This window comes from Eleutherodactylus coqui, chromosome 5 (assembly GCF_035609145.1).
Source record: "Eleutherodactylus coqui strain aEleCoq1 chromosome 5, aEleCoq1.hap1, whole genome shotgun sequence".
Classification (NCBI taxonomy): Eukaryota; Metazoa; Chordata; class Amphibia; order Anura; family Eleutherodactylidae; genus Eleutherodactylus; species Eleutherodactylus coqui.
The window spans coordinates 243446817-243474410 of NC_089841.1; the positions used below are offsets into that span (position 1 = coordinate 243446817).

Genomic DNA, 27594 nt, shown 5'->3' on the forward strand with positions numbered 1-27594 from the left:
CGGAAGTCTCGCGAGATCTGCGCCTCACTGGCGAGTGCTCCGCACTGCTCAGTGTGAGGGAAGCGTTCGGCCGCTGCCATGTCCCGGAGGAGGCACAGCGACGAGAATGATGGTGAGAGTCCCTGCGGGGGGAGCGGAGCCGTTATTATCATGCTCTGTCATGGTCTCGGTAGATAGCCGGAGTACTACACGTACCAGCACGCCCTGTCTGCCGTCCGGCGCGGCGGCCGTGTGCTCTCCCGCTGCTCACTGATGCGGTCCCTACTAAGGACTCTTTCCCTGCTGGTCTGCAGCAGCCTATTGTTCTCTGTTAGCAGCCTCCTCAGGCTGGAGAGAGTCTCCTTTTGTCTCGGTCTCTTTTGAATGGGTTTTGGCCCAGAGAGGAGGCCGTTGGTTCTGGCTCGTGTTGCTGTGTGGCCCCTGCCTGCAGCCTTATCTTACACCGGTGATTTCTGGAATGTTCCGGGGCCCGTGCAGGGATCTGTGTTCTGTAATCCTGCCAGTTGTCACTGCAGGGGCCCCTGAGGGCCCGTAGATCTCAGGCATCCAGTACTGACCGTCAGCCTTGCCCCTTCTGCACGTGAACTCCATATCCTCTGCTCTGTAGATGGGGGATCTTCAAAGCCCCCACTGGTTTACGTTGAGGAACGTTTTTCCGAAATTGTTCCCCAATTGTTTTTACAGTTTTTCACAGACTGATGACCTCTGACCTTCGTTGCCTCTGAGAGACTCGGCCTCTCTACCATGCTCTTCTTATACAGTCATGTGACTTACTAGAACATTGACTCCCCCAGCTGTCTTCCATTAGTACCGCTTACTTCTGCGGTTTCCTATGCAGATGGCCGCGATTCGTCCGCGTGAAATCGCACGCGGAAACCAATCGCGGGATGCTCTATTTCTGTGCGGGTCTCGCAGAAGCCCGCACAGAAATGTCACCAGTGGTGGTCCGGCTCATCTCTGGCGGGCAGACAGCACCGAGAGGAGATGCCGGGAGCCGGTGAGCCGCAGGTCTCTGCAGTGGCATGGGACCGCAGCGGGATCCGACCCGGCCGTCTGCAGGCGGGCAGATCTACAAATCAGAGCATTCTTTTTTTATCCCTCCTACGCAGCACCCCCGACATTTTTGGAATTGCGGTTGTACAGCAGGCAGCTTTTAGGGCTCTGACGGATTTCTGCCGCATCTCGCTCGCTGGAAATCCGCGGCGTTATCCCGCAGCTATTGGGTTCTGTTGAACCTAATAGCTTTCTGCCTTTCAATGTTCTACCGCGGGATTCCGCAGTGTGAAAGAAATCGCGGCATGTTCTATTTGCCACAGAAAATACATGTGGCCGGCTTCCATTGACTACAATGGAAGCCATCCGTCACGCGATACTTCCACCGTGAGCACAGCGGAAGTATCGCGAGAATGTGTGTCACTGCCGGCACATGTGCACCAGAAGGGACTCTAGCGGCAGATCCGGAGAGGTGAGTATGGGGTCTTCGTGGGGCGCTGTGTCTGACTCTGCTGGTGTAATCCGCCCCGGCCGTGGGCAGGAGGCCTTAGAGCTTATTCACACAGACGTGTCTGCAGTAATAATCCGACCTCACGCAGATGACGTTCCCTGGAGAGCTGCACCCACATGTGTCCAGGCGGCCGCCGGCTCTTGTGAAGGCGACTCTTTAGAGTCCATAGGAGGTTTCCCATAGCAGATGATCAGCTGAGGATCTGCACCAGCTGCTGCGGGTTTCACCCACTCATTTGAAGAGATGGGATCGGCACTAACGCTGCCATAAATTAACAGAATGCAGATTTAAAATCCAAATCATTAGTTTTTCGCACTGATTTACTGCATATTTTTCTCTGCAGTGCGGACAAGACTTTACAAATCCCATCTAGATTGCTGTTACTCTAAATGCTGTGGGTTTCCCATGTGGAGGGTCCGCCCTGTGTGAGCACGGCCTTAGGAGATCCCATTATGTGTCACAGTAACACGTGTCTTAATCTGTTGTGACTGTATTACTGTTCTTGTTTCCCCTAGGAGGACAGCCGCATAAAAGGCGGAAAACCTCAGAACCGCTCGACATCGAAGATCGTCTTGAGTCGCTCATATGTAGAGTTGGGGAGAAGGTAAAGGTCCTCCTCTTGATGGCTTTGGGTGCGCACCGCCGTGTTGTGGGGATAACGATGCGCTCTGCTGCGCTATTTCTATAACTCCCAGTCAGATTGATGGGAGTTACAGAAACGACGTAGAGCTGCCACGGCAACCGTTTCCGTAGCATCCGGCGAGGTGGTCAGGAGACGGGCGCAGGTCTCTCATCTCAGCCAGGAGTGGAACCATTTTTAGAGTGGCAAGAAGGTTTATCGAATTGCATCACGACTCTCATCATTTGTATATCCGCCTGCGGTGTAAGTGCTTGCAGCAAAACGACAACTTCTAGGGGCGCAAATTTTTTTTACATTTTTTTTTTTTCCTGTGTGCGTGATTTGTTCCCCTACTGCCTCCAATGTTAGGGGTACATTCACCCGTTGCAGAAATGCCGCATATTTGTGTTATTTCCTCACCAGATCTGCAGCACAACCGCAGTTTAGTTACAGCAGAAATCCACAGTAATTTCTTTTCTTTTCCTCTACGTGATTTGCTTTTATCCCATTCACTTTAGTAGTAAACGTTTCCACTGTGTGGGGGTGGGGGACACTATATGTATGTCATGTACCTAAAATGATCTATTTAGTAGTGTGTTTGCTGAAATGCTCTGCACTGTTGAGTCATTTATGATTTGTTTTATCCTTAGAGTACATCATCACTGGAGAGCAACCTGGAAGGGCTGGCCGGCGTTCTGGAAGCTGACTTGCCAAACTACAAAAGCAAAATCTTGAGAATTCTTTGTTCGGTGTAAGTTTGTTTGTAGGGCAGACAGACATAGACACAGCTAGGTAGACTTTTGGAGCCAGTTACACCACTCCATGAATCAAGCTGAAACATAAAGTGTCGTAGCAATGATGCTTCCATAGATGACAGTAATGACTAGGCCAAATACATGGATGCATTAAATGCCTGGTTACCGAGATTTGTCATATGGCCCTTTTACACGGGACGAATAACGTTCAGAATCGTTAGTCGTTCCATGTAGAGGCCTGCAGCGACTGAACGAGATTTATGCAGTCGTTCAGCTTCTGCATGCAAAAAACTGAATGACGTACCGTTCAAAAGTGAACGTTTGCTGTTTACACTGAATAGCTGTATGTTTACTGTGAATGGAGATAGGCGGGGGGAGAGCGCTTCTCACTCCACCTCCATTCTGGCAGCGCTGTGAGCGATCTCAACAATACTCCTACTTGTATAACAGCACAGGAGCGAGTATTACTGGGACGCCCAACAGCACGTCCCATGTAAAAGCACCATTAGAGTATCTCCACTTTTAATTCTTATCACATACTGTGCAGAATCTCAAGAAGTATTGGTACCATTCCTTTGTAACCATTAAAACAGAGATTTCATTATCTGACTGAGATAGCTTTGTCTCAGACAGCTGGTTCGTTGACTCTATTAGAACTGTAACCTAAAAGGTCTTTGAGTGTGCCAGCAACACAGTGTGCAGAAGCTCAATGCCTCTGTTACACAGATTAAGAGTGTCAGCTCATGAGGCGCAGGTATAAACTTCTGAGATGCATAAAGGATGATTAGAAGTGGAGTTCGCCTTTATTCCCCTTAGCAACATTCGTACATGTAGGATGGATGTGCACAGGAATAACATGGCGCAGGCTCAGCCCACGGCCGTGGGCATGAGCCTTAAGAGTGCTATTGCAGGAATAGTTTGTCATCATCTCGGGACAACAAACAGAAATCCCATATAATTACAGAAAACAGTATATAGGGACTGACTCCTGCAGTGTAATATCCAAGATCCACCAGTCCTAGTGGAGACTCTCAGAGCAGCACCAACCGTCGTCTGTATAACCCACTCTAAGTAGCTGACAACATATGCCAGATAGTTAATGAAATCCATCTAGCACAGTTAAGATCCGTCCTATGAAGGAACTATTTTTATTTTATTTTTTTTTCTTGTTCCCATGATGGAATAGGAAAATGAAAAGCAAAACAGCAGAGCGAGCGAGGCCTAATTTAATTACTTTTTTAATAAAACACTCGGTGTGGGATTATTAGCATGATCTTCTAAATATTCAGATTTTACTTAAAGGGGTTGTCCCGCGAAACAAAGTTGGGGTATACACTTCTGTATGGCCATATTAATGCACTTTGTAATGTACATTGCGCATTAATTATGAGCCATACAGAAGTTATTCACTTACCTGTTCCGTTGCTAGCGTCCTCGTCTCCATGGTGCCGTCTAATTTTCAGCGTCTAATCGCCCGATTAGACGCGCTTGCGCAGTCCGGTCTTCTCCGTGTTGAATGGGGCCGCTCGTGCTGGAGAGCTGCTCCTCGTAGCTCCGCCCCGTCACGTGTGCCGATTCCAGCCAATCAGGAGGCTGGAATCGGCAATGGACCGCACAGAAGACCTGCGGTCCTCCGAGGGTGAAGATCCCGGCGGCCATCTTCGCAAGGTAAGTAAGAAGTCACCGGAGCGCGGGGATTTGGGTAAGTACTATCCGTTTTTTTTTTTTCAACACATGCATTGGGTTTGTCTCGCGCCGAACGGGGGGGCTATTGAAAAAAAAACAAAAACCCGTTTCGGCGCGGGACAACCCCTTTAAGAGATCGGAAAAGGGTGTGTTTGTAATATCCAGGGCTCCAAAACACACTTTTCACTTCTACTTTATTGCTTCTCTAATACACTGCAGTTTTTCTGCATTGCAGTGTATTGTGCCAATCGGCGTTGCCCTATTATGCTCTGTCTTACAAGAAATATCAGCCTATTGTGTCTGCTATAGTGACCAGTGAAAACCAGAATCGCTCAAGATTTTTTTTTTTTAGTTTGTGTGTCTTGTAATAAATGATTTAAAATAACCTGATTTTAAATGTAAAATGTTGACGTTAATGTGTGATTATTAGAGATGAGCGAGTAGTGCCTTAGCCGAGTATCTCCCCGCTCGTCTCTAAAGATTCGGGGGCCGGCGCGGGTGACAGGTGAGTTGCGGCGGGGAGAGAGGGAGAGGGAGATCTACCCGCTCTCCCCCACCGGCAACCGACTCTTTAGAGACGAGCGGGGAGATACTTGGCTAAGGCACTACTCACTCGCTCATCTCTAGTGATTATAGGAAATGTATCACAGTAGGCACACACACACACTTTGGATGTATCTTTAATCTGTAATTTGTATGCCTGCACTCTGTATAGACGTTATGGCTGGGCAATTATGAAATGGCTAATTATTTTATGTCGCTTCATCTCGTAAAAAGCAGCGCTCGTAATCTGCCTGAGAAAATGACGGTTTACACTACACTAGTGGGACTGCTGAATGCAAGAAACTACAATTTTGGTGGAGAGTTTGTAGAAGCCATGATCCGTCACCTGAAAGAAACCATCAAGTCCAACGCCTACATGGAGGCCACGTATCTTGTAAGATTCTCAGACTTGTTTTGTAGAACACTTTGACTAGCAATACCATTTGCGTGTCCCCAATGTAATCCTACCTTCGTTTGCATATGCACTTATAAATCACGGTTAAATAATCCACGGTGCCGCTGTTGAACAATCTTTATTTAGATGTGTTCAGTTAGCGGGCACCAGGAACTACTTGCTTTGTTGACCACGATGTCCTGTCGGCCTTTCCAGTGTTTCACGGACATGAGACGACAAACTGTCAGTGAATGCTGGAACCATAGATTTTAAAGGGGTTTTGCCATGGCTCAAAATTTCTTCACAATCACTCTGTCCTTCCTGGTTGCTGCTAACTAGAACATGTGACCGCTGCAGCCAGTGATTGGCTGCAGCAGTCACATGTTCTCGTCAGCTGCAACCAGGAAGGACAGAGTGGTTGTGAAGCAATTTTAAGGCCTAGGAAAACCACTCTAAAGAGGTTGTGTGGTTACCGGACGACATTCCCCCTATACCACCAACTGTGTTAAAATGAAAAAGAATTAGCTGTACATGCCATCCTCTGCCATAACGATCCAGTGCTGTGGCCCCGCCGCGGTCCTGGTGGGTGTTGTTGAAGATGATTTCATTATTCTATGTCTGCTGCAGCCAGTCGGTGGCCACAGCATCACCGTTCCAATCTCGTGGCATCATGGCTCCTGGGATGTGATTGCTGATGTCTGGAGAACCGGGTGGTGACGTTGCAGCAGCGGTTCTGTGATATCCTGTAATGACATTGACGACAAACATCAGGAGGACGGCAGGGCTACAGCGTTAGATTGTGGCAGCAGAGAACCGATAAATTCATCCGACTTTGTTAGCACATTTGTAGGAGGAATGTTGTACGGTAACCAGGCAACCCTTTAAATGAGTCCAAACTGAGACCAATTTGGTCTTTGACCCGGTTTCTATCAGTTTCTGGTGTTTTTGGAAACCACAAATATTCCTGACCACACCATTCTGTCCCCCAAGAATACTGAAGACGAGAGGAAGACTTCCCAAACGCAGGTCAGAGTGGTCAACACTTGACTGATTAAAGATCGTGATTGCCATTTTCTGCTATTCTGATGGAGGGCTGTGATGAAAAGGCCGGGCACACACAATAAATCTATGTGAACCCAGCCTAAGATCTGCTCATGGCAGAAGGACTTCTTGGGTGGTGGATGTGTTTGTGTGTTTCATTTTTTTTCTTTTTTTTTTTTTGTGTGTGTGTGTTTAGCGATTTGCTCAACAGTTCGCCAAAAACACAGTGGTTTGCCCCAATTTCAACAGAACCGTGTCAGAAATAACTATTCACTGGAAATCATTAGAATCTTGTGGTGTTTTTGTATAAAGCACAGCAAAACCACAGTTTATTTATTTTTTCTTTAATTCTGTTTAATGAAAACCTGTTATGTGAACCGATGACAAGTGAAAACCTGATGGTTCTCGCCTCTTTTCGGTTAAAAATATTGACTCCAATTCTGAACTGAACTCTGCCTATCTATGTTTGGGGAAAAAAAATGATATATTTGTAGTCTAAAGATTTCTGCAAGTTTCCAGTAATGGGTTGCATCTTTACTAAGAATCTTAACTTGTTTTTATTTTCCCCCTTGAACCAACATAAAGGTCCGCTTTTTGTCTGATCTGGTGAATTGCCATGTTATCGCAGCGCCCTCCATGGTAGCAATGTTTGAAAATTTTGTTGGAGTCACACAGGAAGAGGATATACCGCGGGTAAGAATTGTTTGAGTGCTGTGTACAAAAATGTGTCTCGACTCTTTGAGTAATCTTCGGTTACTAACATGTACTTGTGTGGTAAAGGCATAGTATCTCTCACCATCCATGTGGACAATGGCTCATATTGTGAGAGATCTCGCTCCTTTCGCTACATTAGTATGAAAAGAAAAATTGAGCGCAATTCTTGTTTTATCTGTTTTTTTTAATGGTGGTCGGGGAAGAACAAGCACCCTGTGGGGCCGCCTCTATTCAAAATGTAATAGCAGATTTGGGGATTTAATTACAAGCAAACTACAAAAGTCAGCTGCGCAATCTGCATAACGGCAAAAAGAGGAAGGTTCAAAGTTGTTGTTTTTTTGTTGTTTTTTTTTGCCCTACTTCAGGGCTAGGCTGAGGGTTTCATTTACAGTTTTATGGTCCTGTTATGCATGTACACATGTTTAACAAATTTTCTGCGCCACTCGTAAATTTGCTTGTGAAAAGGCCGCTAGTGATCGGAAGATTGTGGATTTGCAGATCACAGATAATAAATTACATATCGCCTGAATTGTTTCACATTCCCACCAGCTGTCTCATATCAGGATCTGTCATTACATCTCCAGCACACACATGTAGAATCCTTATACGTCTTTGCTAATCTACAAGGTACCACCTGTAGATTAGTTTCCTCTGATCATGTGAATGTTTGGAGCATTTGGATGGGTTTGGTGACTCCATCGGCTACAATATTAGTCTTGAGTTCCACCTCACAATATTATAAACAAGTTTCATATTTTGCTCAGCGATTGGTAGAACATCAGAGATGGTGCTCCAGTCGACAAAAAGTATAATCTGCCTTAATGTTTAGCCTTGGGGAGCCAAAGGCACCCAAAATATTTTTTTTCGTATTGTATATGTGCTTCTCTGGGGTCCCCAGAGTGCAATATTGCCTTATTGGGAGTTCACTTTAATTCTCCATATTTTGTTTTTTCTTAGGTGCGATCTGATTGGTACGTGTTTGCTGTTCTTTCTTCCTTGCCTTGGGTCGGGAAAGAATTATATGAGAAAAAGGATGTAGAGATGGACCGTATTTTATCACAAATTGAAAACTACCTCAAGTAAGTTTCAACTGTCTATTTTCTGGTCCTAGATCAACACACCAATAGTGAGCAGTTGGCACATGGTCTGCAATTACAAAATATATATCCTGTTGTTTCTGCAGGACATAAGGTATAAATATTCCCTTTATGATCTCGAATGGGTAACTCAACAAATATTCCTGTCATACAATTGTGCTATTAGGCCCCCTGTCCGCGGGCGGCGATAAATCACTGGCGAATCATGCTGTCTGAAGCTTTCCATAGCGTTGCTATGGAATGCGCAGCCACAGCGTCCATGAGCGGAGAATCATAGCGGTTCTCCTCTCGCAGGATTCAAATTGCAGCATGCTGTGATTTGCCGTGATTCTCCGCAGTGAGCCTAGCTGTCAGATGGGCTCAGTGCGGAGAACCGTTATCTGTCTCCTACTCCGCAGCGGAGATCTGCCACGGGATATCGCTACGCCCGTGGACAACCAGCCTTAAACATGGCTGCCAGAGGGTCAGATTTGGACAGTGTGGTGTTTCTTAATGAAAAGCTCATACAGTTTTTATCCTTTTTAGGCAACGTCAAAAAACCCATTTGCCTATGTTACAAGTATGGTCCGCAGATAAGCCTCACCCACAAGAAGAGGTAGAGTAACAAGTCGTTTTTTGTTTTTTTATCTAGCTTGGAATGATCAGTTAGTTGTTTGACGCCATAAATCGGGGTTTTCGTTTTTTTTCTTTCCCCTCTTTCCAGTACTTGGATTGTCTTTGGGCACAGATTCAAAAGTTGAAGACCGATCGCTGGCAGGAGAGACACATATTGCGCCCATACCTTGCTTTTGATAGCATATTGTGTGAAGCATTGCAACACAATTTGCCACCCTTCACCCCGCCACCTCACACAAAGGATTCTGTCTATCCCATTCCAAGGGTCATATTCAGAATGTTTGACTACACAGATGCTCCAGAGGTAACTTGTGGTACTTGCTTTGTTTTGATTCTATGTATATTTTCATTTTTATTGCTTAATTTACAATTACCCAAAAAACACAAGTAATTCATAAAACAACCATAGAATAAATTCATAAGTACAGTGAGATGTAGGTTATGAGACAAGGTAGAAACCAGCATAGCAATGTACAGTACATGGTTGACAGGAGTACATTGTAGCTGTGTAAGCTAAAGTTCATTGCCTTTCGGTAAGATTATAGTACTGCCTATGGCATGATGGATTAGTCAGTCATTAAAATACAGTTTTTAAAAAAAATATTTTTATTAACCATTGCAGGACCAGTGAATACATTTAAATGTCCCGTGGTCGTGAAGTTTGTATGGGACTGGCTCGGAATATTAGTCTGCTCCATACCTGGTGGCTGTTGCTTACAGCCCGCGATAATTGCTGCAATTAGCTCTAATCACAACATTTTAATTGTTTAGACGCTGCGGTCAAAGCTGACTGTGCTTCTAAGCAGTGGGAGGGTGGGACCCCTTCTCGCAACCCAATGACGGTACTGAGGGGCATGGCAGCCTGGAGTCTATTGAAGGCTCCCAGGCGTGCCATGCATAAATGCCTATCAAGCATGTCCCGTGTATGTGCTCTTGTATAGAAGTCTGATTTTCATACCACGCACCAACTTCACTGGGTGACGGAGCGGGCTAGTTTAACATAAAATGCATCGCCCAGTTTGTTGTCGCCTCCCCAACAGCACCGTAAACCCAGTTTATGGTGCTGTGGAGTAGTGACGGGTTCCCTTTTAAAATCAATTTAAATGTAATTCTTGGCATTGGTTTCACATGTGTTGCATAGTGCTATCACAGTGGTTTACCTGAAATCTTTTCAGTGCATGTAAATGAGTTAATTTATATTCTGTTCGTTTCTTGAAATGATGGTAATCTGCACTTTTTGTGTTTTTTGCTTTATTTTTCTTCACTTTTAGGGTCCAGTAATGCCTGGATCTCATTCTGTAGAGCGATTTGTTATAGAAGAAAATTTGCACTGCATCATTAAATCACACTGGAGAGAGAGGAAAACCTGGTAAATGAGGCTTTGAAACTTTCTGTGCAGTTGTTTTTGTGTATTTTTATAAAGGGTATCGATTTTGTATTAGTTTTTCTCATGCTGTATTTTATAGTAGAGACTGGGTGTAAGAAGCCATGTTTTTTTCCAGTGCAGTTTTGTAGCTATTTTAACTCTTTCTCTACTAATGATCTGTTTCATACATCCTTGCTAGTAATCTCTCTCAGTCTGCATCCCACTTAGAGCAGCGATCTTAGTCTTGTTTTAAAGTCAAGGTCACTGCTTTAGGTGGAATCTTGCCCAAGATAGAGCAAGTTGAAGTGCACTTCTAGGTGAAGGAGGAGAGGCACAGATCCTTAAATTATATTGGTGCCCAAAAGCGTGATCCAAGTAGAAATGTAGGTGCACAGTACTTCCTATAGTGTGTGTGTGTGTGTGTGTGTGTACAATGGTTCAGACGTCTACCTTCAAAAAGTATGTAGGCTTTGCAGGATTTCAAAAGTGGGAAAATCTTCCTGCCTACAAGAGGTGTAAAATGTTTGAAACCCCTTGGCAAAGACAGGGTTAAAGGGAACATGTCATGTTAAACATGCAGTCTGATCTATTGCCAGCATGTTCTGGAGCAGGAGACTGAGCAGATTGATTATATAGTTTTGTGGAGAAAGGTTCAGTAGAACTTGGGTTTTTGAAGCCCAGTGGGGGAGGTCCTACTCGGTCATTGACCACCTTCCTTGTATAAGTGTGCATTGAGAGATTGCCGCCAATCACTGATAGGACCGCCTAGCGGACTGGTAAGTATAGAAAGAACATTAAAAAAAATAAAACACAAGCTATACAGATTTTTTTTCCCCCATAAAACTATATATCCATCTGCTCAACTCATAGTAACATAGTATGTAAGGCCAAAAAGACATCTGTCCATCCACTTTAGCCCACTACCCCCCAATGTTGATCAAGAGGGAGGCAAAAAAAAGGTAGAAGCCAATTTTCCCCATTTAAGGGGAAAAAAGTTTCATCCTGCCTCCAATCTGGCAATCGGAATAATCTTTGGATCACAGACCCTTCTGAAGTTACTCCTTCTGCCCTGTAACTTGCTGACCACAGGGGGAGGAGATAATTTGCAAATACTGTGTATAGGTCAGACAAATAGAACAAACTTGGAGCAGACAGTATTAAAACATGCCATATATCACAGTGCCTCTCCTGGATGATAAATATGGTGTTTTTTTTTTTGTTTTGTTGTTTTTTTTGACTGTTTAGTCTTAAGTTTATACTACCTATTAGATGGTTAAGTTATTCAATGTATTTTGGCAGTTAAAATAAGCCACGCCCCCTTTTCCACGATTGGTGAAAAATTATCCATCATTAATGTGCTGCATTTTTGTGACGGTTTTCAGACACAATATCCTTGAAAAAACTGGCACATTTTCAGTAGTTAATCTGCGCATTTGTAGTTGAAGGGAATCTGTTGCCATATTTATGCTGCCATGTCTGAGGGCAGCATTAACCGGTGACTTGGAACCAGTGGACTCCAGTAACCCTGTTTGCTGTACTTCTCATAAAACCAGAATTTTTGTGCCGCAGTTCATGAACTGCATCACTCTGGGCGAAGAGGGGCTTCATCCACAAGGGAATGTATTGTCTGCAGCACATCTGTAAAACTTGCAATGAATCTTGCCAGACATAAGGGAAGTCAGGTACTAAGAGACGGCCATTTAGATGAATGGGAATCCTTGTAATCCCAGGACGGCTCAAAAGACTGGCAAAACTGCAGCTGCTCTTATTGAGCCTATACAGGGGGTCCTGAGTGAGCTACCCCATATTGATGGTCATATGAACAGGAGTTGTGTTCTTTGCGCAGCCCCTTTAATCCTGGTGTACAATGTTCTTTGTGGCTGCTTTCCTAACACTTGCTTTTGTAATCTTATTTCAGTGCTGCACAGCTTCTTAGCTACCCTGGGAAGAATAAGATCCCCTTGAATTACCATATTGTTGAGGTATGTCTTACAGAAGAAACCTTTTTATTTATTTTGGTCCTTTCAGTATACACATGTTGGTGAATAAAAAGCCACAAAAACATAGTGTGAAGGCCCGTTTACATGGGATGACTAGCATTCAGAGTTGTTCAAATACCAACGCTTCCGCGGGTAATTGAACAATAGTCGTCTCATGTAAATGCATGCAGACACTGGACGAGAATCGTATAGTTTCTGCATGCAGAAACCTAAATCACAAGCCGTTCATTGTAAACAGTCGTTCAGTTCTGAACTACCGCCTGCTTGCAGTAAATGGAGGTGGGCGGAGGGAAAGTGTGCCCTGGCCGCCCCAACTCCATGCTGGCTACGCTCTAAGCGATCCCAGGAATGCTTGCTCCTGTGTAACAGGAAAGGAGCGAGCATCACTGGGACACGCTGTCGGGCATTGTTTGCCTGACAGTTTGTTCCCTGTAAATGGGCCTTGACACTAAAAAAAAAAAAAAACGCACACAAAAAACTGCCGATTACTATCCAAATTCAAAAAGACTTGTGTGTTACGTAAAGAACAAACAACAAAGCATATATATACAACTTAGTATTATGTAGAACTATCTTGCGATTCTGAGATGGCAGTAAGTGCATAAATGAGAGTCAAGTACAAAGTTGTAGGTATCCTTGGTGACCAATGTATAAATTGACTGGAACTTGGTAAAATGATCCAAATAAAGTTTTGCTTACCTTGTAGCAGTCCAGTTATAAACGCAGTACTTCAGAGCACTTAGAGTAATAGCAGTTGGTATAAACAGCTCAAAACATAATGTCACCTTTTAAGAAATGCACAACATGCAGGTGGCTCATCTGAAAGAGCCCTAAGAGTTCTGATGGTCATTTAAGGATGCCATTGAGCACAAAATAGGTAAGCGGCGAAGGGATCTCTGCAAGGAGACCTGAAGCTTAAGATAGTTGTGACCTGAAGCTAAGCAATACAAGCAACCAGTGGATAGACCAACTCTATCTATATTTTTCAGTCTGATGTAGATCCCACTCCAAAAAGATGGTATGCCTCCTGCTGGCCATCCCCATCCATGTAACAGTCTGTGCAACAGGATCATCTATAGAACCCTGATCCTTCCAAACCAGGAGAAATCCCCATGGCTCCAGGAGTCTAAATCTATATTACATACGACTGCCAAAGGGGGAAAATGAGTGGTAAATAGTTGAGAGATTAGAGGAAATTTTTATCCCAAAGTAGGTAACCCCATTAGTAGGCCAGACAAAAGGAAAACTGAAGTTTAATCTAGGTACAGATTGAGGCCTTAATGAGACCACTTACTTTTTTCCTAATTGGAAGCTATATTTAGAATTTGGTCCAGTCGCTGAACCAGCGGGATCCGCCCCTGCCGTCTGCAGGCGGCCCTAAGTAGAGGTTTGAGATAAAGCTACTGTTTAAGAAAATATGGGCCTCGTTGTTGCAAGGTTTGAGACCGGGAAGACCAGGAGATCCTGTCTAAGGCTTTTTTTTGGCCATTCCAGGACCTGATGATATGGTGGATTTGTTGAGATTGTAGCAATCTGTGTACTTGTTTGATCTTTGACTTTGCATTATACTAATATATGCGTTATTTTTATTTCTTGCTGTAGGTCATCTTTGGAGAATTGTTTCAGATTCCAGTTCCCCCACATATAGAAGTCATGTACACAACATTGTTAATTGAGCTTTGCAAGCTTCAACCAGGATCGTTGCCACAAGTGGTATCCTTTTTGAAGTATAAACAGTTAGCTGGGTAGCACTTAATTTGAGGCACCAACAAAAAGGGTCCGCAGGAGATGCAATGGACTGTCCAATATGAGTTGCATTTGTTTCGGGTTCTTATGGACCAAAATATATAGAAGGATTATATGTGAATACAGCTTGTCAGCTATCGCACTTTCTAAGTATATAGCAGACATATGCATCAGCTACCCTTTGTCTGTTTTATGAGCGGAGGCATTTAAAAGGTTTTTCATGTTTTACGATGCATCATCATTTTTCTTAATGACGAAAACAGCTCGCCCAAGCCACTGAAATGCTGTACACTCGCTTGGATACAATGAATGTAACTTGCATTGACAGGTAATTCACTCCTATATTGCAGCATGCAGTGACCGAATTATGGAGCATTCTTTACCCCCTTCATACCCCAGGGCTGGAATATAAGCCCTTTGTGGGAAGCAGTTTTTGCTAATGGGTGTCATTTACGTTCTATGGTTGGTGTGCCTCAAAAACAAAGCCCACACCATCCGGAGTCCGCTGTGACTGACAGCCATCCTTCCTCTTTAACAGGAACGCCGATTCCCGCTGTTAAGCTCTCTGTGATGTCATCGGCCCTTTGCTATATAATTGCAGAGGGCTGGTGGGTTGCTATGGCAATGGTACCAATAAAAATGACAACTAGTCGTGCAAAAACAAGCTTTATCCCAGCTCCGTCGATCAAAAAATATAAAAGTTATGGGACTTTGATGGATGCAGTAAATACTTTTTTTTTTTATTTTTATTGCGCATAAACAAAAATAACAAAAAATATGTATGTGATTGTAGTATTGTCGTAATCGTACCAACCCGCAGAAATTATCCTGTCATTAATTTATTCCATATGATTGACACTGTAAAAAAAACACAATTGCTGTTTTTCTTCACTGCTCTCCAAAAAATACCAATAAAAGCTACACTTCGCCATGCAAAAGCAATGCCTTATACGGCCATATCAATGGAACAATAAAAGTTATGGATTTGGAAAATTGGAGATAAAAATCCCCCCCAAAATCAGGCCCAAATGGGCCATCAAGGGGTTAATTGGTAAAAGCAATGCAGTTTGCTTCATCAATCTCTTTTGGAAAAACCATATAGGCCGGCCTCATACGAGAAAGTTTGAATTGAGGAATTTGCGATCGTCACCCACACGGACAATCTGTGGCATTCCACACGCATTCAAACAAATAGAGCATTCACATGTCCCTCACGAGTGGACAGCCACTGCGATTTCCGCTCAGAGAGAAAAAACAAAAAAATCGCTGAATGCTCTATTTTTGCATGGATTCCACACGGACGGCTTCCACTTAATTCAATGGAGGCCGTCCGACCCTTCCGCAATTGATCTTATGGACCATCCGCAGTACAGATTTTACAGGTACGCGCAGATGCCAGCCGGGCACAAGCTCTGATTCTGCTGTGGGCTCCCGCATGTGGAATCCGACTTGCTTGTGGTAGACCGGCCTTATTTACAATGATGGTAATATAACAAAACCCATGCACCTAAGTCACTTGCTTTTAATGATGGCATTCAGTTATGTCATCACCTTCAATGTCCAGGATATTGCAGCAGTAAGTGTGGTGTTGTATTAAAGTAAACCTGCTAGTTTTAATTGTGCATTAATTGTGTAAAATTATCCTGTAAATATAACTTTTTTTTCTGCTTCTCCTCTAGGTTCATAAATTGGCTTTCTCACCACTTGAGTAACTTTCAATTTAGATGGAATTGGGAAGATTGGTAAGTAAATTATGTCCAGTGATGCGTCCTGCCAAGTGCTGATCATATAGTCGGCCTGCAGGACGTTTAAACAATTATCTCACATATTCTGTCCTCCATAAACTGTACTGAAACACTGTAGGCTTTAGGCTGCCTGTCCACGGGCGTAGCGATATCTTGCCGCCCGGGAGCAGGGGAGAGATGACTGTTCTCCGCGGTGAGTCTATCTGACAGATAGGCTCACTGCGGAGAATCGTGGCAAGTTGAAGCTGCCCTTTTCATAGCAACGCTATGGAAAGCGTTCACTGCGTTCCCCGCAGCCGGATTATCGTCGCGGGAAACGCAAAGAAAATTCGCCCATGGACAGGGAGCCTTAGGTATAGCGAACCAGTTACCATTATCTCACCTATAAAACTGACTTCATTGGCTGGCGGGGGGTGAAAAATCAATCTCCTCTAATATCCTCCCTTTCTTTTTCTTTTATGAGCCCCTGTTCCTCTGCAAATAGGTTCCAGTGTCATTATATAGCTAATGGAAACTGGCTGAGAAGAGTCGTGCTGATTCCTTAGCTACTGGGAGATTCTTGGGAGCGCGATCTCCTATGTAACATAGGATGTGATAAGTTACCTGTCAAGAGAAAGGGGTGTGAACAGCTCAGCAGCTCATGAATCTGTTGGATTCTACCGTGTCAGATGACTCCTCATTTATATACAGCGCAAGATAACTTTGGGACCTAAATGCGGAGGAACATGGGCTCATTGGGGGGGGGGGAAAGCACATAGAAGCGACTGATTTTTTTTTTCATTCCCTGCAAGCTATTGAAGTTAATTTCTGGGCTGAGATGGTGGTGACTAGAGATGAGCGAGCGTACTCGCTAAGGCAAACTACTCGAGCGAGTAGTGCCTTATGCGAGTACCTGCCCGCTCGTCTCTAAAGATTCGGGTGCCGGTGGAGGAACGGGGGGGAGATCACTGTCTTCACCCCCCGCTCCTCCCTGCTCACTCCCACAACTCACCGCTCTTCCCCGCCGACACCTGAATGTTTAGAGACGAGTGGGCAGGTACTTGCTTGAGTAGTTTGCCTTAGCTCGTCTCTAGCGGTGACAGGTTCCCTTTAAAGTTTCGATTAAACAATCCCTTATACTATTGAGTACTTTCAAAAATGCTTATACTGTGGCTGATTATTAGTATCTCTCTGTGTTTTAGGGCAGATTGTCTTTCACAGGACTTGGATAGACCTAAACCCCAATTTGTTCGGGAGGTCTTGGAAAAATGCATGAGGTAATTGATAGTTCATCAGTATGTAAAAACTGGATTTTAATTACTTGCCTAAAATCCATTTCTGATCGCGATCCTTGGGGACACAGAAACCTACGGTATAGGTGCTGCCACTAGGGGGCGACCCTAAGTACACCAAGGCACTAAGCAAAGTCACTTTTGTACACATGCAGTAATATAAACGTAGATTAAAAAATTAGGTTAACGAATACAAACTGTACTTAGAAAACTGAATGTTACCCTGTAAAAACAGAAAAGTGAGGATCCATTTTGGGAAAGACTTCCAGATAGTGGAAGATGAAAAAGTTGGCTGCTTGCTGTGTCCCCAATGAATGTGAAAGGGAAATGGATTTCACGGTAGGTAATCTTATTAGTTTTCTTGTCTGTGTCATTGGGGATCATAGACTTTAGAATGTTCTAAAGCAGTACCCATGGGGTGGGATAAGAAAAGCTGAGTGTGGTCTGTGGTCCGTGACTTGCAAACACATATAATCGGGTGATTCAACAGAAGATGCAGGGAATGTATTCTCAGATTTAGAAAGTGTGACGAGAATACTAGTAATTGGCTCCCTGCTAGAAAGGTGGAGGTTCTGTGCTGAATTGTCCGGAAAGTGTCTGTCACTCTCTATAGCAGTGCTCCCCAACTGTAGTCCTCGGGGACCCCCCAACAGGTCATGTTTTCAGGATTTCAGGTAGTCTTCCTATGGAAAGGTTTTCAGCGGATGCCTCAGGTATCACAATCAACTTGGCAATGTGAGTCGCTCCAAATAACGAGTGCAATGTTGCAAAAGAAAAGACTTAAGATTTAAGCGGCTTGACAAGGTACAATTGGGGACCGAAATGTAGCCTGTATGGTGTTTTTTGTTTGTTATGGGAGAATAAAGGAAACTTCGTGACTTTTACACCCATGAATGCTGCCACATTTGCTTTCTACATTGGTGTGCGGATTCGGTCCAGATCTGGGTGGCTGGTGCATTATTGAGGGTCCCACCACAGGAGTGGTTGTTATATTGTACTTCTGGTAATAGCTGTACTTTGACAGTACAATAATAGCGCCTTATTGCTGTTTGTGCAGGAGAACACAATCCACTATGTCCATATGCCCTATGAAGTACACTCATAGTAGTGGACAAAAAAATAATAATCCGTCTCCTGGAGGTTCTCGGAATGGAATGAAAGGTTCTCTGTGTGATTGTAACGCTGATATAAGTAATTACAGTAACAGAGCAAAAGGAGAATTTATTGTGGGAAACTGACCCCTTTAAAGGGGGAGGCTCTAGTACCCTGTTGTACCGCCTCTAGTTTGGATACAAGATGTGATATGGGCTGGCATGGAGGCTCTAGTACCCTGTTGTGATGCCTCTAGCTTGGATACAAGATGTGATATGGGCTGGCATGGAGGCTCTAGTACCCTGTTGTGATGCCTCTAGCTTAGATACAAGTTGTGATATGGGTGGGCATGGAGGCTCCAGTACCCTGTTGTACCTCCTCTAGCTTGGATACAAGATGTGATATGGGCGGGCATGGAGGCTCTAGTACCCTGTTGTGCTGCCTCAAGGTTGGATACAAGATGTGATACGGGGGGCATGGAGGCTCTAGTAGTACCCTGTTGTGCTGCTTAGATACAAGATGTGATATGGGTGGGCATGGACGCTCTAGTATCCTGTTGTACCGCTTCTAGCTTGGATATTAGTTGTGATACTGGCAAGCATGGAGGCTCTAGTATCATGTTGTACTGCCTCTAGCTTGGATACAAGATGTGATAGTGGTCGACATGAAGGTTCTAGTACCCTGTTGTACCGCCTGTAGCTTGGATACAAAATGTGATACGGGCGAACATGGAGGCTCTAGTACCCCATTGTACCACTTGAAGCTTGGATGCAAGATGTGATACAGGTGGGCATGGAGGCTCTAGTACCCTGTTGTACCGCCTCTAGTTTGGATGTGAGATGTGATACGGCGGACATGGAGGGTGTGCCATACGTATCGCTGAGATGTCATTGTCCCTCATACCACTACTAGGGATGACCGACTGTTTGATAAAACTCCCTCCAGACCATCACACCAGCAGGGGGCGGTGTCCCGCTCTACAGCAAAGGCAGGAATGAGGCGCTCACCCAGAGGTCTCCAGACATGAAAACGTCCGTCAGTGCCAAAACTAAACCTGTATTTGTTGCAGAAGACAACCCAGTTCCACTCTGTAGCGTCCAGTTTTGTAGTTTGACACCACAGCAAACGGCGACGGTGGGTGTCAGAGGCCGTACACATAACTGGTGCCATGATCCCAAATGTCCTTCAGCCGAGCACTTGAAAATAGTTCCGACAGACACAGGAGCCTGTAACAATAGCGCCACCTGTGTGTGGATGGTGGACAACAAAACAGATGGAGCTGCTCATTTTTGTTAGACCACCAGATCATCTGATCATCCATCAGGGGGTCCTGAGCCCGGTCGCATAGTGTGCCCTCACGCATCCTCTCGCCCTAACACCTTCTAACAGTCTGGCCAGATGCTCCTCCCTACTGGTGGTCTATAGGGGGCTCCCTGAGCCCGGTCACCTTGTGTGCCCTCACACATCCACTGCTGCCAACACCTCCTAACAGTCTGGTTAGACACTCCTCCCTACTGGTGGTCTGTAGGGGGGCGTCCTGAGCCCGGTCACCTTGTGTGCCCTCACGCATCCTCTCGTCCTAACACCTTCTAACAGTCTGGCCAGATGCTCCTCCCTACTGGTGGTCTATAGGGGGCTCCCTAAGCCCGGTCACCTTGTGCGCCCTCACACATCCACTGGTCCCAACACCTCCTAACAGTCTGGTCAGAACGGCCGGTGGGGGCAATTCGTAGATACGACCATCCAGCTTCTTACATCCCAATAATAACTTTTTTTTTCTTTCTTTAAATGTGAACAAGTTTTTTTCATAAATGATCATTCACAAAGTGAAGCGTCAGCGCCGTGTGTACGTGGCCATGATATGTATGTTTTTATTTCTGTTTTTCTTAGACTTTCTTACTATCAGCGGATATTGGATATTGTACCTTCGTCCTTTTCTGCTTTGTACCCAGCTGAGCCAAAATGCATATTCAAGTATGGCGATGAGAGTAGCAGTAAGTTTACGTCTTTTATGTCTGCTTCTTGTATGTTTGTGCAGTTTATAACAATTTTTAATGTATTTTCTAAAGAATTTTGTGACGTAGGTCTGAAATGACCGTTTTTCAAGTTTATCTCCAACATTTTATACGCAATTCTAATTCCCTCACATACCTCACAGGAAAGTCCTAGATCAAACAGTAACTTATAATTAAATTCCATAAAAACAGATTTAATAGAAAATATTTTTCATCGTATGTGAGAAAAAAAAAAATATAATATGTATAACAGAGCTAAAACGTATGTACTCTCCTCTCCGATATCATCCACTAGTCGCAACTCAATGCTCCTCAAATGTAACCCAAACCACGGACGTTACCACGTGGCATGACTAGAATAGTTGGGGAGAGAGCTCGCTGCATCGTGGTGCCGTCTCATGTACAGTTATACAAATCATTGCACTTTGAATCATATGTATGCAAACTTCTACAGCATGCATCGTAGGGTTAAACGAGGTCCCATTGTAGCACTGCACTCCTTAGTGGCGTGACCTGTTGCGGCCAAAGTCGCCATGTAGCCCTTTCCTTACTCTTCAGTACCTTATTGAATCTATTGATGAGTCTTACCCCGTTGTTTCCATTATAACTTTCTGTAGAGAAGTCCTTACCGTCTTTTATTAATATGACTGCCTGCATTTTCTATACCCCTTTTTAGGCGCTCTACCTGGGTATGCGGTTGCGATTAACTTGACCAATGCCATCAAAAATAAGGCAGTCACTGAAGACATTTTTAGCATGTTAAAAGATGTGCAAAACCCCAACCAAGACGATGACGACGGTAACGTGTTTTCTCATCTGTTTTGTTTTCGGAACCTATGTGCATATATCCTAAAGTACCAACTAGGTTCTCTATGGGCAAACAAAGATTACATGTAGGTTTTCTTTCAGATGAAGGAATCAGCTTTAACCCGCTGAAGATAGAGGTGTTTGTCCAGTCCCTGCTCAACCTGGCCTCAAAATCATTCAGCTATTCATTCAGTGCGCTTGCAAAGTAAGTAAAATGACTTATTTTTCCTTTTATTCGGTAACCTCTAGTAGAACCGTACAGACGTAAAGGAATCCATCACCATCCTTGTTGCAGCCTGCTTTTAGTGTCGGTCACACTAATTTCAGTGATACGTCTGCCGTGTAGATCTGTGCAGTAATTTGGAAGAAACATATATTAGTAGTAGTCGCACACAGAGGGCTACAGAAAATAGTCCTCCATATAGATGAGCTGCGGCTAGTCCCCATGCACAGTAATAGGCAGACAGCTGCCGATCCGTGACCGGAGGCCTTAGGTGAGGATAGCTTCAGCTCAGAGGTACAGAGGACTAGTCTGCTGGTGATTACTAATTGAATGGAAGTCTCTCCCAAACTACAGCAGACCTATTACTGCAGTCTGTTGCTGCCCATGGAGAGCGTAAATGTGGTGATGGGTTCCCTTTAATAATCAGCTACATAACTAGCACTTATTTTACTTTTTTTTTTTTTTTTAAGGTTTCATGAGGTATTTAAAGCTTTGTCGGAGAGTGACGAAGGAAAGCTCCACATTCTAAGAGTGGTCTATGATGTCTGGAAGAATCATCCGCAGGTGGGAGTCCATAGATGGCCCCCTATTATCCCAATCCTCCTATACTAACTAGCCATTTAGAAGAGTAAAAAAGGGTAACAAGAAGTTCAGGTATAAAAGCAGCATCTTAATGTTTAATAAGTGGGGATTTCCCTTCTTCTCTTCTGCAGATGATTGCAATACTCGTGGATAAGATGATCCGGACTCAGATCGTTGATTGTGCTGCTGTGGCCAACTGGATCTTCTCCCCAGAGTTATCCCATGACTTTACAAGGTGACGCAACAAGAGATCATTTACTTGCAACTTCAAGTGGCTTTCTTTCAGAGTTCCCTTGTGCTTCAAATGAAAGGAAATCTTATTATAGCCTACGATAATCTGGAGAATGTGTGCCAATGTGGCTCCCTGCCAGCCTCTCCTTGCCTGGCTTGATTGATGGGTCTCTCGCTGTATGTAAATAGTCAGAGACCTGCTGATCTAGTGGGAAGCGGCCCGAATGACTTTTCCTCAACCTATTTTCACTTATCTTAATGGGAATTTGTCATATTTTACCACCTAACCCATTTAAAGCACAATATCACTCATGAAAAAGCCTTCTATACACAGTTCCATTAGTGCCCATTAGGTCTTCATATTTGCAGAACACAATTTAAAGACCATCTGATTGAAGGCTGTACAGCTCCGATGTTAGAAGATGTCCGGCAGGGTATTCTTACTGTATATTACTAGCTGCTCTGTTGTCGGGGGCCTCTCCAGCATGTCCCATACCGCAGTACTGGCTCTAGCCAGCAGATGGCACCATTGTATAATGGCAGAAAGAAAAAGCCCCCTAGAAAACCCTGAATCCAAAATGGGATTGCAAAGGATTAAACATCCTGCACTAACGACTCATCAGTCCAGTGGGCATGCCCACACTTTTCCAGCTGTCTAAAGGATTCTTTGAAACTCGGCACTCAAGGGCCATTTACAAGGGACGCTTATCGCTCAATATTAGTTCAAACAAACTAACTTGAGTGATAATCGTCCCATGTAAATGCAAAAAAAATCATTTACTATCCGTTCACTTCTCATTCTCACTGACTTTCAGTCGGTATATAAAATATCACTGGATTGCTGGCTTCTTGTTGCGTATAAACACTCCCTTCTTCACAAAGAAGGTGAAGCGCTGAGCAAGAGGCCCGCGATCCAGCAGTGATCTCTGCCTGTGTAGATGCTCTGCACGAGCGCTAACTACTGGCAGTGACATCAGCACTTGTGCAGTCGGTTCGATGACCGTCGTCTCGTCTAGATGGGACATTACCTTTTATTAAAAAAAGACCAAAGCTCTTTACCTTCTTCATCAGGCACACTTTCTTCGTGTGTTCTTGATGCAATAGATGCCCTGTCAGAGTGCTGCCATCTTGTGCCACAATATGCCCACTTAGTGCAACCCACAAACAACCAACCCCGTTCTCCATTTATGTACTTGCTGCCGACTTCATATCGGCTCTTAATCTTTTCCACAAAAAATAGTACCAACTGCTTCACCACTGTGTACAGATGGCAACATAAATCAGTGCTTTTATGTGTATGGGTGTGCTCACACAGTGCGTTTTTGATGCAGAATCTGCAGCAAATCCTCATCCCCTAACTTCATTGGGAATCCACACCATACTCTACAGGACATGGATTTTTTTTCACGTGCAGGAGAAAAAAAATGTGACATTTCAATTTTTGATGCAGATTCCACTCCTATTCCATTGAAAAGGGCTAAATACATATGCGGATTTGTTGCCAATTTGTTTAGACAGAATCCACAGCTCAGATGCAGATTTCTGCAGTAGTTTTTAGAGGCAGAATCTAGGTAGAAAAATTTGCGTCTGATTCCGCCGTGTGAAAATACAACAAAAGTAATTGGAAAGTCTTGGAAAAGTGGGGACTGTTTAAGCAGTAAAGCAGAGACCAACTCATAAATCCAGGGTCTGCTCTTGAGCACGCTCGGTAAGGTGAGCTACTTGAGAGAGCCTCACTCATCTCGACTAACTGCCTTCTACTCCGAGCATGCTCGGGGGCGGCGGCTGGGGGAGAGAGATCTCTCTCACTCTCTCCCTTGCTCCCCCCCTCATCCCTGAGCATGCTTGGAGGAGAAGGCAGTTAGTCGAGATGAGCGAGGCTCTCTCAAGTAACTCACCTTACCAAGCGTGCTCGCTCATCTCTAGTTATTGGGTGTCCATATACTGTACAAGGCTGTATATAATGCAGATGACCAAAGCATGAACTATAGGGGCTCATGAGACAAGTGCTGTTACTCTGATGTGCAAAACTCTTCATTCATGAAAGCTTTTGTGTTTCTTCCTTTCTTAGGTTATACATTTGGGAAACTTTGCATTCCACAATTAGAAAAATGAATAAACATGTCCAAAAAATCCAGAGAGAGTTGGAGGATGCGAAGCAACGGCTAGCCAAGCAGCACAAACGGGTGAGTAACCAAGACTGAGTGTAGCATGAAAGTGTGGCAGTCGCCACGATGGAGTCATTTCTTTAAAACGCTTAAATCCAAATGTCGACCTTAAACCATGGAGAGGGATCGTGTACGCAGCAGCTGTTACACGCTCACTGATGCTTCATTGAGTTTACATTTGTCAGGTTTATCGGTCTGCTTGAGGCCCTTTTACACAGAAGGATATTGTTCAAGAGCTTGTTAGCTCATTCACTAATCGTTCAGTTTAAATACCGATCGTCATTCATTCTCATTCACTAAGGCCAGATTCACACAGGCGAGCGCGATATTGGGCTAAGAAACTCATCCAAAAGTGCTTCGCATCAGTTCTGTGAAATTGCGACCCTCGGGTGCGTGATTCACACACGCCAGAGGATCGCCGCTGATTTTGCCCGTATGAATGTAGCCTAATACAGTGAATGTGAATGACTGAACAATGTCTCATTTGAAGAAGCCAACAATGTATCTGCCCAAGCAAACTGTAACATTGTCTACTTGTTCAAATGAGAAATTGGCAGGTCTAAACGGACTGTTACTCTAATGAGAAGATAAAATAACTTAAAGGGAACCTGTCACATTCCCACAGCACCATAAACTAAGTTATAGTGCTGTTAGCGGGCCTGACAGGAGGTTGGGTGGGGTATTTCTTACACCCGCCTGTGATCCAGTGGTGTCCACCTCTGAAGTCGGCGAGCAGCACGATTATCTGACTCTTCTTAGAGTCCCGTATATATGCCCTCCTGTACAAGTCTATGGGGAGCGCTCGCACAGGAACCTGAAGAGTGAGTAGTTTATGGTGCTGTGGGGGATGTGACGGGTTCCCTTTAAAGATGCAGATAACTGAAGTAGATCTTAAATCTCCTGTACCCTAAATACAAGATGTAAAGGGCAGATGTGTGGTCTGTTTTCAGAGAGACAATGATGACGACAGTGGAAGAGAGGACGGACCCCTGGAGGAGCAAATTGAGCGCTTACAGGAAAAAGTGGAGTCGGCGCAAAGTGAACAAAAAAATCTCTTCCTTGTAATTTTCCAGGTATTGTAAAGTTAAAATGATTTTTCCTAATTGCTGTCCTAATTCCTCCACCCACCTCCAGCCTGAAGGGTTTGTTTCTTCCTTGCAGCGTTTTATTATGATCCTCACAGAGCACTTAGTCCGTTGTGAAACAGGAGGCATTGATGTGATCACTCCATGGTATAAGAACTGCATAGAGAGACTTCAGCAGATCTTCTTACTGGTTGGTATATTGTTGATTGTAGGGCGTTGCATATATCCGACACGCACAGATTTCTCATACTCTGCTTTTCTCCTTTTGTTTAGCACCATCAGATAATCCAGCAGTACATGCTGACTTTGGAGAACCTCTTGTTCACGGGAGAACTGGACCATCACATTCTGACTGTCTTTCAGCAGTTCTGTGCGTTGCAGGGATAAGTGGTGGCCGACCCGGCTGCGGTGTCTCTGCAGTACAGAGGGGGGGGGAACGTGTAAGGAAGAGACTGTAGCAATGGTTTTATCGAGAGCGATGTCATTGATATGATGAGACAACTGGGTGCAGACGTCTGTAGTATTTAAATTATCTGGCTTGTTAGCGCTCTTAGATATACTGTGGGTGCCATATTAGGTGTGGTTGGTACGAGCTCGGAGGATCAAGCACACGTAACGCATCAGGCAAGGTGTTGCAGAAGCTGACTGTCTTTATTATTTGTTCACCCCTTTCTATATTATTTTGAGGAGATACAATCTCCCCCCCCCCCCCCCCTCACAGTCGGCCGGTCATATGAAATAGCAAGTTTTGTGATGACCTACAACCAGTTGTAACTTGTATTCGTATCAATCCGTTTAGCATTTCACCAATTAGCCCATTCTTCTTCTTCTTGGTGGTTCTCAGCAGATATTTTAACTCAAAGCTTTTATGTTTATCTGGCATGTGTTATGTTAAGGTCGGGGTCACACGGCGACCGTATGCGTAAAATACTGCGTCAGTCACTCAGTGTTTTACCGCTGTGGAGGCCCATCACCACATACGGCAGCGACTTTGTACTGCGTGTAACAGCGTATCTCTCACACGCTGCCATGCGCAGGCTAACTTTTTTCTTTGTTTGCTTAAATTTCCTACACTGACTCTAATTGCATATGGACAGCGTTGATTACGCACCCATAGAGCGCAATGGGCTCTTAATACACGGCAAAATATACGCGCGTACAAAAAGAACAAAGTGTGTTCTAACACACAATGAATATTCGCTAATGTGAACGGGACCAATGAAAATCAATGTACTTTCATTGACTCCGTTCACTGCGTATCACGCGGTAAACTTGCGCTCATGTGAGCTCGGCCTAATAGACCTATACATTACAGTGCTTACATAATAACTATGTAAGATAGTTTGAACTGACTTGTTATCCTTAAGGCCGGTCTGAAACGACTGGATTTGAACTGCATATTCCGCAATAGTATGATCCGTGGTCATACGCTGTACATTGGATTACACAATTTCACTCACATTAGCGGGTCGGAATGGCGTAATCCGCTCACGCAAAATAAAACCTAGCGTGTTCTATTTTACCCCGGAATGCGCGACCATAGAGCCCATTATGCTGTATGGGCACGGATATACCCGCAGCCCATATACGATAAGAGAAGGCGCGGGAAACGCAAATAGGAAAAGGTTGTACTGCGCATGACCACCTGCATGAGTACGCAGTTCATTACGCGGCTGTACGCAGAGACCCCATCAGGGCTTATAGGTGGAATCCAACCCGCTCGTGTGAGCCCGACCTCGCACCCGCTGAAGATACCTTGGTGCAGTCCAAGATCTTGCATTTCATGCTAACTTCTCTCTTTTCTCATTGGATAAGGAACAAAGACAAATCTGCATCCTTAGTGACAGGTCTGTGTCTGATCTGGGTCTTCTCTGCAGAGCTTTCCAACTGGTTCTCCTAAAATAGTTTCTATGTATCTGAACTGAACTTCTTCTTTTAAGGGATAAATAATAAGAATAAAGCAGCTGGAGACAAGGCAGAGAATACTTCATTTCTCCAACCGGATTCAGATTGGAACCCTATGAACTAGTCATAATGCCGTTTTGTTTTGGGACGGCCATGATGCTTTTAGCTCTCATGCTCCTCCCACCTCCACCTGTTTGTAGTTATTACCTATTTTATGTTGTGCTAGATCTCCTTGTTGTACGTCGATTAAGTAGATATTACAAGCCATTGTCCTGATTTGGATTTTATTTTCTTTTCTCTACAAATGTTATTTTTGCTTGCATTTTCTTCTCAAATGTATTTTTGTTGAAAGTGTCTCGATTTAAATACAAAAAGATACTTTTGTTTTTA

At 44.3% G+C, this 27594-nt stretch overlaps 1 protein-coding gene across 2 annotated transcripts; it reads left to right on the forward strand.

The window, feature by feature from the left end:
* On the forward strand, window positions 1-27594 carry NCBP1 (nuclear cap binding protein subunit 1). 2 transcript variants are annotated; one of them, XM_066604402.1, is made up of 23 exons: window positions 1-112; window positions 2020-2108; window positions 2774-2874; window positions 5342-5501; window positions 7128-7235; window positions 8214-8335; window positions 8879-8948; window positions 9057-9272; window positions 10240-10337; window positions 12253-12316; window positions 13937-14047; window positions 14344-14408; window positions 15760-15822; window positions 17007-17081; window positions 20079-20182; window positions 20880-21002; window positions 21113-21215; window positions 21704-21797; window positions 21947-22050; window positions 24118-24232; window positions 25165-25287; window positions 25376-25489; window positions 25573-27594. In XM_066604402.1, exons 1-23 carry the CDS (start codon window positions 79-81, stop codon window positions 25684-25686), a joined length of 2370 nt encoding a protein of 789 aa, XP_066460499.1. In that variant the 5' UTR covers window positions 1-78; the 3' UTR covers window positions 25687-27594. The 2 variants fall into 2 exon arrangements, with proteins under 2 accessions (XP_066460499.1, XP_066460500.1); XM_066604403.1 differs by having other exon boundaries at window positions 5345-5501.

Excerpts from the sequence above, each read along its gene's own strand:
- NCBP1 (XM_066604402.1), top strand. The coding sequence starts at position 79 with ATGTCCCGGAGGAGGCACAGCGACGAGAATGATG. Across the intron at positions 113-2,019 it reads GCACAGCGACGAGAATGATG|GAGGACAGCCGCATAAAAGG; the intron begins GTGAGAGTCCCT and ends TGTTTCCCCTAG. Across the intron at positions 5,502-7,127 it reads ACATGGAGGCCACGTATCTT|GTCCGCTTTTTGTCTGATCT; the intron begins GTAAGATTCTCA and ends ACCAACATAAAG.